Here is a 12656-nt window from a genome sequence, read left to right on the forward strand (position 1 = left end):
GTACTTTAATTTATAAGTAGTGACTTCGTTTTTGAGGAAGTATTGAATTAACATTAGAAGTTCAAAGATCGATAAAAAGACGACCATGCAGCCGCTGAGAGGAAAAAAAAAATGTTGTTACATCAATTCAACTTACCAAATATGACCCCAAAACCGATGAAAATTCCACTCAAAGGCACCAACTGTTTTGAGTAAGTCGTCAGATTTAGCGTAAAACCAACGCTCGTTATGAAAATAACATTGCTATATGACATTTGCATACCTAAAACGTAAGAAGGCAAATGTTATTTACTATTAGAGCTACTTGATAAATATCAGAAGATCTAAATGACAACAACATCTATTTATATAAAGTTAATTATCAACATATTACCATTCCACACCAATTAAATTTCTTTATCAATCGATTTGCTCAAAAACTGTATACCATTTCCGATTCTTCGAGTTAGCTCTGCTCATAAAGGGACAGTGACTGGCAACATTGCAACACTGTTGCGATGCGTATCTTCAATGTGTCAAAACTTCCCTTTCACCGATATGTTCATGTCATCTTTGTATGAATTTAAAATAAAACTGAGCTGAGTTGAGGTTGTCTACCCACATGACCGAAGGCGTGCTGACCCTCAGGTACGCATACCATCCATTTATTCAATTTCTCATTGTTCTGTCAAACCTGGTAAGTTGCACTGGGTGTAACCATAAACAATGCAAATAGAGCTATCCGACAAACAGTGGGTTTAAAACTGCGCGATAAACGTCGATGACATACTTTAAGTTGTTGTTAAGTTTCATTTTTCCTTCTTTTATTATTTACTAAATAGTGACGTTTACTTCCCCTCAAAGTGAATTTTTCGTTGTACCCTTTCTGTCTCCCCTGTAATCTAGGATGTGCCAAAACAACCCTCATTGACTTAAAGACCCCCCCCCCCCCATAATTTTCATAAGTTCATAAGTCATAGAGGAAGGGGGTCGTCGAGGACTCTCTGCATTGCTTGTTTTGCGCAACGCGTGGAGTATTCATACAGTCTTGAAGGCGCTTTCTAGGCGCTATTTTGCGTTTCATGTTCATGCCGACGGCACTGTATTTGGCGCAATGCGTGAAGTATTTCTTTCAGTATATTCTTACAGTCTCGTAGGCGCTAATATGCGTTTTGCGCGTATTGCTGAGTGTTCGACGCTATCATTCAAACTCGCGGAGTTGAGAATTTCTCAACTTGCTTCTTTGGTTGTTTGTGCCGTATTGTTGGGAGGAGTAAGGTCGAAATTTGAGAGAAGGGCCGTTACAAAGTCAAAGAGTATTTCTGCTGAGAGGATTCAATTAATGAATTCAACGAATAGTGTTCAACTAAGGACTGATACATAGAATTCAAATAATAAGCTTCTACTGTTAGAATTCAGTAGCGTGACCCTATTAACACTAAAGATCGCATTTTTACAAACTCGATTTTAACTAGGTGTGAGTCTCGATAATTTTACCTAACGTTAATATAAGATTAATCCTAGTTTAGGATATTTATACGTGTAATCAACAACCAATATAATCTGTAGTGGCTACGTAATGTTGAAAAAAGAAGAGGAAAAGAAAAAAAAAACATGGCGTCGTTCAACAAAGCAGATCGATGATCAAAACTTGAAACCACGTATTTTCATTTGCGACGTCGCAGACTTCGCATCTTACTTTATTTTTTAAATTGGAAAACTAGTCAACTTAATTTCTCGAAAACTTCCTTGATTTGTCCTCCCTATCGGCAGAATATTTCCGCAAACCTCAAGTTATAAAGTTAGCTTAGATATCCTCGAAATCAAATAGAGGCGAAAATTGTGAAACACCGCAATGAAGAGACGTGGTTTTGCTTTTTAGCCATCGAGATAAGGGTGAACGATACACACTCCATGCGCTCACCCTCCACTGGGCTCTCTTGGCTAATTGCCTCCGCTTCGATGCTACCGTGCTAAGGAAAAACCCCGTGTGAACATTCGGGAGTTGCCAAATTTCCTCCGATAAAATGTTTATTTTTCAGAAAAGTTATCAATATTTGTCCTTGAAATTTTTACACTATTTGGATCAAATTACGAACGAAATTATCTGAAAATTTGAGGGAGAAATGTTTATAAATATCCCCGCATAAATTCGTGATTTATCAAATGAAATTTGGCAACGCCTTAAGGCTCATACGGCGTTTTTCCTTGGCACGGCAGTATGATAGTTGTAAATTTATCCCGGAGCGTGAATAACTTTGAACCACCGTGCGGTGTGGCGTTCCATGTTCCTTGACATACAAATGCATCCTCGTCAAGTTCAATGCCGGAAGACGGTCTAACGGACTGTGAACTTTATTGATTCAGTCTTTGCGGGATTTATTCGCCGCTTGGCTGACAAAAGGGCGTAACTACACATTGAGATGAGCCCGAAAAAGCATTGAAACATATGGAAGACAGGGTTCATTGCTGATTGTAGTTACGTCCCTCTGTCAGGCAGCCGACGTATTGATGTCTGTCTGAATAGAGTCCCTTTAAATTTTACCCCCAAGTCATACTCCCAGCTTGAAATGCGGGTTAACTCCTATCTCTCTTTCATTTCATAACATCAAACAACTCTGTTAGCGAAAAAGCTTGTCACACGATGTTATCCCGTAGTTATTTCAAATGATTACGAAGCGTGGTTCACTCAAAAGTTTGTTACCCGGGCAGAAGAAGGAAAGGTGAAAACTGCAGAGCGCAGTAATTTTACTTTAAGTTTTTAAATTTTACATCTGATTTCTCATTCTCCATGTCTTACATTAATTCAGTGAATACTTTCTTTGCTCTCGGTCTATGTGAAAGTGGTGCGCCTAGCACTCAAATAGAACACCAGCGGACCGAATTTTTTAAAACTACGAATCAATGGAAACATATTTAAAAGATGCCGGCCTCAAGTTCCTCTCTGTAAACTCCAAATAAGGCGTTGACAAGAATCAAGTGAGTATTTCTATTCAAAATTGGTATTCGCGCTTTTGGGATGAGTCTCAACACTCTATTATTGCGCTTTTGGATACCGTCCGCGTGCTTCGCTTTCTACGCAAAATTGTGAAGACAAAACATAAAACGTAGTGCCTTAATTCAGAACTCGTCCTGCGGGCTGATTATTGAAATTTAAAGACAAAGCTATAAACAAAGAAGACATAAGGAGTATATAGCGATCCTATTGGTTGAAATGGCTGGTTTTTTTAGACTAAGTGGGTAAATGATGAACTAACTATCGGGCCTCTCGTGGGTTGCCGTTAGTTAGTCTATTTCCTCTGTCCATTGCAACCACCTGCTTCCACCAATAGGATCCCTCCATATCCTTTCAGTCTTCTTTGTCTATTGCTTTGTCTATAAATTTCAATAATCAGCCCGCAGTGGACTATTATAAAACATGATATACAGGGTTATTCAAAAGTCACGCACCACTGGCCATGAGGGAGGAGGCCATTTGAAATTTTTGAGTTGCCCCCTGCCCCCCTTTCCCGAGGGGATCAAAAACTGGAAAGTTCCTAAACAAGTTTCCCCTCCGATATGAGGAAAAACGTCTTAAACCGCAAATCGATATCATACTTAGAACTGAAGTTATGGCCAGTGGTGCGTTACTTTTGAATAACCCTGTATGTGTGGTTTATGGATATGTGTTTGAACATAATGACCTGAGAAACAAAATATTGGCGTGAGGAGGAGCATATCCTTGTCGATGAAGACTTTCCATGACTTGACGAGGGCCTCCCAGAAGCCCTCCTGTCGGCGTGTCTTCTTCTTCTGCGCGGAGTCCTCCGAGGCAGCAGGACGAATGAAGCAGAAGAGCACAACCGCTACAAACGCTATACCGATAAGCACGTTCAGAATCAGGTATCTGGTCGAAGTGTCCACCTTGGCTTTCTTGTCCAGCAGGAAAAACAACACAACATTCCCAACGATTGGCCTGAAGAAAAGTATACATTTTTCATAACAATTATCAAAACGATTTTGACATACTACCGTGCGAAGGAAAAACGTCGTATGAACCCTCAGGCGTCGCCTAATTTCTCCTAGCAAATCACTAATTTTTAGAGATTTTTTTTAAATATTTGTCTACCGATTTCTCAGATAATTTAGTACGCAATTTTATCTGAAGATCCTGAAAATTTAAAGGAAAAATATTCATATCTTTCCTAAAAAATAAAAAAATTATCGAAGGAAATTTTGCAACTCTCGAATGTTCATACGGCGTTCTTCCTTATCACGGCAGCATAGTCGAACGCCATGTTTAGGGTTTTATGTTTTAGGAAAAAGTTACAAAAATGATATCCTAATTATTATGGAAAATAGGTCATGCGTCATCAGGGTATTCGTAGAGGAGAGAGGTATCGATGTTGAAGAAAAGTATGAAATTTTCACACCAATTATTAAAAAGATATTTAGTTAGGTGTGTGCCAATTTTAATGTTTTTTTTTTTTTTTTACTTTTAAGAAACATTTATAAAAGTGATATCCTAATTATCACAGAAAAGTAGGTAGTGCGTCACCAGGGAATTTATAAAGATCTCTGCACGTGGTCACACGAAACTCTTGCAGTCCATGGGTTTGTTTTCTCTGAGGCAAAGGAACCTAATTAATGGACATGTCACACTTGCTAGGCTTCTGCAGTGATTATCTGTTTTTCTTCCTTCAACTTGCGTCCCTTTTAATTGGAGAATTCTGTAAGCTCTGTAGGGTTTGGGAACGGGAAGATTGGCTTTGATAGGGTTTTTACCAATTTGGTTATTTAATTTGTGTTGCAGATATCATTGTTTGCAGTTCATCGGTACATGTGTCCTCAATCGTATGTGGACGTAATTTTCCTAAAAGGAGCTGAATGAGGAAAATGATTCAATCAAATAGAACTATGTCTATAGAATTTGCGTGCCTCAGATTTCCCTCCGATTTTATTGATAGTTCATTCTAGCATAATTGTATCGAATTCCGGGGGAGCACAATTGAAAGCTGCAACGCTGAGTTACCAAGTTCTTCCATAAAAAATAAGTTACATTAATATTTTGAAAGCATTAATAAAAAATATGAACAAAGAGAAACTTAAAAATAAAGTGATTAATCTGGGCCTCAGAGATTTACTTTACTCTGCTCTCGAAGTATTAGATTCGTCCCGTTTACAGCAAAGAAAGTCAATTTTTTTAAAAAAATCTTTATGGTTTCCATGGTAGGCAACCAATAAAATCAGTAAAATATGGCTAAAGGGCAGATTTGAAGCATCCATCTTGAAGTCTCTCTCTCTGATTCTGCTACGTAAACTCCTCATGATTACATTATATGCGTAGCCCTATGACAGCATCCCTGCAACCATCCGGTGCAGTCAATGACCGGACGAATGAGCAAATTGTAAGCAAGTCTCACCTGCCTTTGTAACCGTGACAAGCTTAGCGTATTAAATTTGATCAACCTTTACTCGAATGAAACCAAAGCGTGTCGCACAATGTCGCTCAATCTATAATTATTTCTTTATTTATTATCGATTTCTTTATTTATTATTTATTTCTTTATTGATTATTGATTTCTTTCTTTATTATTTATTTTTTTATTTATTATTTGTTTATTTTTTATTTTTCACACACTTGTACTTCCGCATCTTTAACCTCTCACTCATTCACCGATCAGGTGCAGCTGTTCCCTTATTTTAAGGATGGGCAAGTACATACAACGTAGTTAAAAAAAAAATGCCTGTTTTCTCTTCAAAATCTTACGTAGAAAGCGATTTATACAACGGGAAGTTCGGAAATCAACTTCTAGGTGAATTTTGACAAGTAATTGAGGGGCTTGGAGGACACAGCGCGTAAGTGTAGTTTTTGATACTTAGAGAAATGCAATGTATTACAATAATACAATGTACACATTAAAATGTGTATACAATGTATGTGTGTTTGAAGTTTCAGAATTACACGGGTCCTTATGGCGGAAAGAAAGTTCAAACTGATTTTTCGATGCTTAAAAATCGGAATTTGGGAGCGAATTATTCACAGAATATGCATTAAGACTAGCTTTACTTGAAATCATTAATAAGTCAATTTTCTCGAAAACTACACTAATGCGCTTTGTCCTCCAAGCCCCTCAATTCGAAAACAGACCAATGTAAATCAGATTATACAAATGACGTCATATTCATTTCAAGCATTTCAACTATGTTACTCGTAAACACTTAATATCTCGTTCTGTAGTTGATATACAGACTTCCCTTTGTGTAATTTGTTCGTGAAATTTTGAAGGGAAAATATGTTGCGTAGTGTTTCAACTCATACGTCGCTTAGTGGTCTTTTCTGCAGAAATCCAGAATGTACATTCAAACACACTGAAAAAAAGTTCTCGGCGTTTTGGCAAGGTTCGTTGGTACTTTTACCATCTCACTTTTTTTTACCAATTATTGGTAATTTTACCAAGACAGACTGGTAAGCTTACCTAAGAACCGGTATTTTTACTGTTTTTTCAGGTAAGAATACCACTTTTATTGGTAATCAATTCCCGGTATTTTTGCCATTTTATCTCGGTAATTATACCACAGTCGATAAAAAATATTGGCGTTTTTACCAAGGTCCAGTAAAATTACCGAGATAGTTCAATAATTTTACCAAGATTTCTCCGATACCAATTTCATAAATGGTAATTTTACCAAGAAAAAACTGGGATCAAATAGAACCCTGAATTGTTGGTAATTTGACCCTTTTCTTAGTAAATACACCGAGATTTTTTTTTCAGTGCAGAAGTACTTTTCTGGTACACTTTAAGCATAATCCCTCGCCAGAGAGATTCTGTTTTAAGAGTAAACACGAGGTTGGCAACGCCGCAAACTACCTCACTGCTCACTGCAGTGCAGCTAACCTCACATCCGACCATCGATCTGCCGTGCAACAGCAGCACCAACCCAACTTGCATTAAAATCACGTGGGAAGCAAGGACCTTTCACGTACCCCTTTGCCCCCATTCATTTACCCCGCTCATTTTACTTTTGCACGGCATGACATTCAGTGGCATGGCGTACTTTGCAATACATCGATTGATCTTCCATTGAAACCTACGGAGAAGAATCGATAGACAGGATGCTCGCTACGAACACCTTGGTAATCGATTCTTTATTATAGCTTCAAATGGGGAAATATCGATAGTTGATCATTCGCGTCTTGCCACAGATGACATTGTGATCGCCGCGAGCCATTCATGCTGCTTTTTACGACTCTTGTCTGTGGCAGTGTAGCAGTCAACATTGGGCGAGGGAGCTAGACGTGAAAGCCGCCTGACATAGAAAAAACCACGACCTTGAAAAGTTGCAATTTAAAAAAGAATGAACAAAAACCTTCCTCATTAACAATCCTTAATTAATATGATGCAAGGTATTTTTTTTATAATTTTTATTTAATAATTATTTTATACTATTCTTGCCCAAAATGTTGGTTTTAACAGTTACATCAGATTGCCATGTTGTTTATTCATCATGATTGCAGCTTTTGCAAACACTATTTGTGCGCAAAAATTCAAAATAGCATGGCACACATCGTTCGATGAAGGTACGTCTCCCCCAGACTCCCCCGTTCGCCCGTGAAAAAGATGGAACAAAAGAACATAGAAAGGAACGGAGGGAGCAAGAAGGAAGGATGCGTTCGGTGGACACTAGAAATTTATAGAGTTAATCATAGATTCATACCCATTATGGTTGAAGTTGTCTTAAGTCAGAATTTAGCAATTCGAGGGACAAATTCAAGATTTTCATTAAAATGCTTCGAGTAAGTTATGATCTCTTGAGTCAATTATAATAATTCACGTCTATTCTTAATGAAAAATAAAACATGGGATTCAATGTCACAAATTGGGTCGTTATGGTGGTTATTCATGACAAAATTGACTCATATTGCATATTAGATACTTTAAAAGTACGAAAATTTTCTGAAGGAAACCCCCCGGACTTTTTTTCTACCCCTCCTCCGTTTAATAAATTGTAACATTGTTCTTTCCTCGTTCACTTAATTATTGCATAAAACTTTTACATCGATTTTATACAAAAAATGGCTCATCCTATTGGACACCATTTGTTTTCCTGTGCGGGGAAGGGATAAAAAAAGTCACGAGACACTTACGCTGCACATATGACTAGCCAGAAGACACTAGTATCCCGGGCTATTGTCTTCGGCGAGGAGTTCTCGATGAGATAGGTGCCTTGAGCAGTCCACAGCAGAGCGTGCGTAAGCCCATTTGTAGCGCAGATAGGGTAAATGATCTTCACGTCATCAAAGTAGAATGCAGCAGAGTACAACCTGTACAAAATATGGAAATCTTATTTTGAAAAGAGGATGAAGAAACAAACGGTCAAAATTCCCAAATTGTGCATGGAAGAAAAAAAAAGTCACCCTTACATTGCTCATAATCGATTCTAGGCCTCGCCTTCTTTTCTAATCGTGGTTATAACGTTTCTGCGGATTCCTTTGAAAATTTAGAGGAATTCGCATCGTACTATGCCGAAAATCCACTAAAATTGGTACACGGACTTTATGTCCACTTTTTTTACGTCCACAGACTTTTGGTCCACAATTTTTACGTCCACAGTTCTAAAGCCCACACTATTGTTAAGTCCATTACTTAAACGTCCACTAAATTAAGTCCACAAATGTAAAGTCCACTAAAAGCCCAAAACATAAAAGAACAAATTTGAATGCTTTGGAAATCATTAAATTTGACACGGAACGACTATTATATTTACAAAAAACACATTATATTTTCCAGTAATACATATTTCTTTTTCATCAGTTTAAAAGGAAATAATCAATGCAGAAAGTACAAACATTTCAAAATCATGAGTTGAAAAACGCTGACTCCGCGAGTTTAAATATTAAAGCCTAACAAAGAGCGGAGCGGCGTGTTAGCAGCGCAGAACGCGCACTGGCGCCTACAAACCTAACGAGATACTTCACGCATTGCGCAACGCGTGAAGTATCCCGCTAGGTTTGTAGGCGCCTATGCGCGTGTCACGCTGATAGCCTGCCGCGCCGCAACGCTTTAAGCAACTATTTCGCGTCAGAGGCGTTGCACAGTATCCTACAAGATTGAAGGCCCACGAAAAAACTAGTTAAAGAGGACTTTCAATTTTGACTGCATCTGTTACTGAAAAATGTTTAATTTGGCATTGGAGCGTTTCCTAGGCTCCCACTTTGGTTTTCATCTTATCAATATCCGTACAGTGTACACATGATTATATGTTTTTATCTGCCCTTAGAGTCTGTTCTCTTTCATGACTTGATTCATGAGTAACATGTTTTTAAGAATGAAGGAACTCCTCACCTCTCTTAATTTAAAAATCTAAATTTTCGTATATACTCCCATTTTCAAAATTCTCTGTAAAGACGTTAATAGCCTGTGACGTTGAACGTCTTAAAATATACTAACTAACTAACTAGTAGTAGTATGCATTTATTTTTGAGGTGGTTCCTGTCATTTAAATGAGAAGAAAAAAATGTGGACATAACATGTCCACAATTTGGATAATTTTGGACATATTCATGGTTGGACATTAAATCATGTGGACTTAATAAAGACTGGACTTACCGCTTAGTGGGCATAGTCAGCGGTGGACATTTATTTGGACTGAGTTAAGCAGAAAGGAACCAACCCACATTTTGGAAAAAATTGAATTATGAGTGGTTTTGAACTCAACCACTGCTTTACTATCTATCGCCGAAAATTCAAAGTTTTTGTTGGAGCAAATTTTGCAGAAATTAAACTTGAAGTTTATCGTCTACATTGAGTCATATGCAGGAGCCAAACTTTAAACCTCTTTTTCTCGGTTCGATCCCGATGTGGCTTGGTTCCTTTCTGTTTAACTCCGTCCATTTAATGGACGAAAGGTAGGTGGACATAAAGTCCTGGAAGCCTAAAATTTGCACAAAATCTGCACAACTATTTTCATGTGAAAAATTAAATCGCCCAGTTACATTTGGCAAGAGCTGGCGGCTTGGTCCCTTTCTGCTTAACGCGGTCCATATGTAGTCAAAGTAAACGACTTACACATCGCCAAGTGCGCCAATGATGAGAGAGACCTTGACTCCGGTCACCGTCAAGATTGAGGGTCCCAGCCACAAGCTCAAGGACAAAAAAGCGCAATCGATAGCAAGGCAGACATATCCCTTCTGACCACCGTGGCCATCTCCAGCAAGAAGAGCCTCCTGCAATCCAAACGTATGTTATCCAAGTATTACCCTGCTAAAAATGATGAGTAGGCTATTCAGAATTTGCCGACTCACATGAGTAGAACTCCCTACTTATATGAGTAGAAATCCTACTTATATCACTGGAACATTCTACTCATAAGAGTAGAAAAGTTCAACTCATATGAATTAAATATTTTTCATTTTTCAAAAGTGCTGTTTTTGACCAGGAGACACCGACATACTATGTAAATTTGAAAAATAAAAACGTTTTGTTCTTATAATTTTTTTGATGCGGTGACTAGTTTCTGAGATACCGGACACGGTAGATTTAACGCTGAGCACATGTGAGTTGAAATCTCTAGTCATATGAGTTGGAATCTCTGGTCATGTGAGTCGGCGAAAAGTGAATAGAGAAATTCTGCTCATATGAGTTAAATTCAATTGATATAAGTTGAAAATTTATTCATATGAGTTGAAATTCTATTCATATGAATTGAAATTCTATACTCATATGACTTTGATTCTCTACTCATTTGTACTCACCATTTTTAGCAGGGTAGCGACATCAATCAAGAAAACTTAACATCATCAGTACATGTTTTGTAACATTCTGATAGGACACTGTCCTGCCCTAAAGACAGGAGCCTAAAACGGGTCAAAAAGCATTGCTCTCAAAATAAAATAATAAAAAAAAAAAAAAAAAAAAAAATACGCAGAGAATTCTAATCATAATCTGAGCCCGCTACCTGAAAATGCTTAAATCATGATACATGGCCAAAGCGTGCCTGGTATAGCAAAAATAATACTAGTGCAAAAGGGTTTTGTTTGGATATGAAACTTTTGAACCTTGGACTAAAAATTCAAAAGCCATTGATTTGACTCCTTTTTTTTATTTGAAGATACCACGTGCTGTTTAAAATTTCAATAAAAACATTATTATTTCTTGTTTCTAAATTTAGTATTTTATCATTTGAATGTGTCACTGATCGCAGTATTTGATTTTTTTAAAACTTTGCATGACTTTTTTCTTCTCAAATGTGCATTATTTTAAACTGTAAATTCAAACTGCTTTAACTTGAATTTTTCGTAGGATTTTTTCTTCGGTCTTTTCTGAGCCGAAACTCTGAGGTGTTTGTAAAACACTTCCTTGGGACTGGTGTCAAGTTCTATGCTTTGAAACTTTGGTTGTAGTGTCCTCTCTCCTGTGAGTGTTCCAGATGTGAAAATATTAAGTAAGTATGAAAATAAAAGTAAGTTACTAGAGCCATTATACAATGTTTGGACTACATTTTTCAATTTGGACCTATAGATTCTACCCCGATTTAAAAACAACGTATGTGCCACTAGTTTCCCCATGCACATAAGTGTTTTTCCGGAGGAGCCAGAATTTATAGTTCCAAATTGCAAAATGCAGTCCATTTAACGCTCGTACCGGTACCGTTCAAACACGATAGCTCGAAATTCGTTTGGACCAATGCCAAACTCAGCATTAAAAATCGGATTGAATCAAAAGTTTGCACCGATTAAAGTTTACTAGCTTTCCTAATGTTGTTGTAACGAGTATTCACTCGAAAAATGTTGGGATGAATCGTTTAAAGCGGCGTGTGATAGACGGGCGAGTCGCCAGTATGTAGTGTTTAATTAGTCGACTAAGACGCTAATGACAATAATTCAGAAGCGGGCTCGCCAGTTATTACACCCAACTGTCGGGCTGGACCGATAACAGCGTTGCTAAATTAAGTAGAATTCCCTTGTAGAAGTGAGAGTTAAATGTCTAAATAACATAATTAAATTGCAACGCCATTGAAATGGTAAATTACTAACTGTCGGGCATAACTATATTGTATTACATGTGAGTCCACTGTTTTTGAGCAAATGAGAGATATCCGCGTCAGGAATGAGATGGCAAGGGACATCATGGATGCCAAACAGACCATAGTGCATGACATTATGACGGAACAACTTATTTGGTATGGTCATTTTTAGAGATGGCAGAAGACAGGTTGCCAAAGGAAGTCCTTGATTAGGTTCTGCCTGGGAAAAGGCGGAGAGAGCGCCCGATGAGAAGTTGGAGGGATGAGATTGAAGCAGAAATGTTCAAGTGCTCGATGCCGGAGGGGTTGTGGTACGAAGAGGGGGCAGCGGAGGTTGGGTGTCGTTGAGCGCCAAGGAGTGCTATAAATCGACCTTTACGTGTGTACAAGGTTTTGACCCTTACAGTTTTATTTATATAGATGATAAATTTGAGAATAGAGACATTTGTCGGGTAGGCTCCATATATATGACTCTAAAATGCCTCTACAGACCTATCTTTTCAACATCGTGAAGTGACAATAGTAAAATGGTCAATACATAGAAAAAACTGATATTAACGACTCTGTCGAGGGGTATTTTCTCAGTCTAGACCGTCCGCTCCTCTTTTTTGGAAACATTTACCACTGTTGAAGAAGGTCAAAGTATTTATTCCATCATTCTCGTGGCAGCT

The 12656-nt window shown here is 37.9% G+C and overlaps 1 protein-coding gene across 1 annotated transcript in view; it reads right to left on the reverse strand.

Annotated features, from left to right (window-relative positions):
• LOC109044027 (UNC93-like protein MFSD11) overlaps positions 1–12656 on the reverse strand; it is a 38277-nt gene that overhangs the window by 3531 nt on the left and 22090 nt on the right. The window contains exons 3-6 of the mRNA XM_072306265.1: positions 10029–10186; positions 8108–8284; positions 3663–3934; positions 137–262 (exon numbers count right to left, since the gene is read on the reverse strand). Of these exons, the coding sequence (XP_072162366.1) occupies positions 137–262; positions 3663–3934; positions 8108–8284; positions 10029–10186 (733 nt within the window). The remainder of the gene's footprint in view (positions 1–136; positions 263–3662; positions 3935–8107; positions 8285–10028; positions 10187–12656) is intronic.

The sequence above is a fragment of the Bemisia tabaci genome, chromosome 1 (genome assembly GCF_918797505.1).
Source record: "Bemisia tabaci chromosome 1, PGI_BMITA_v3".
Lineage (NCBI taxonomy): Eukaryota > Metazoa > Arthropoda > Insecta > Hemiptera > Aleyrodidae > Bemisia > Bemisia tabaci.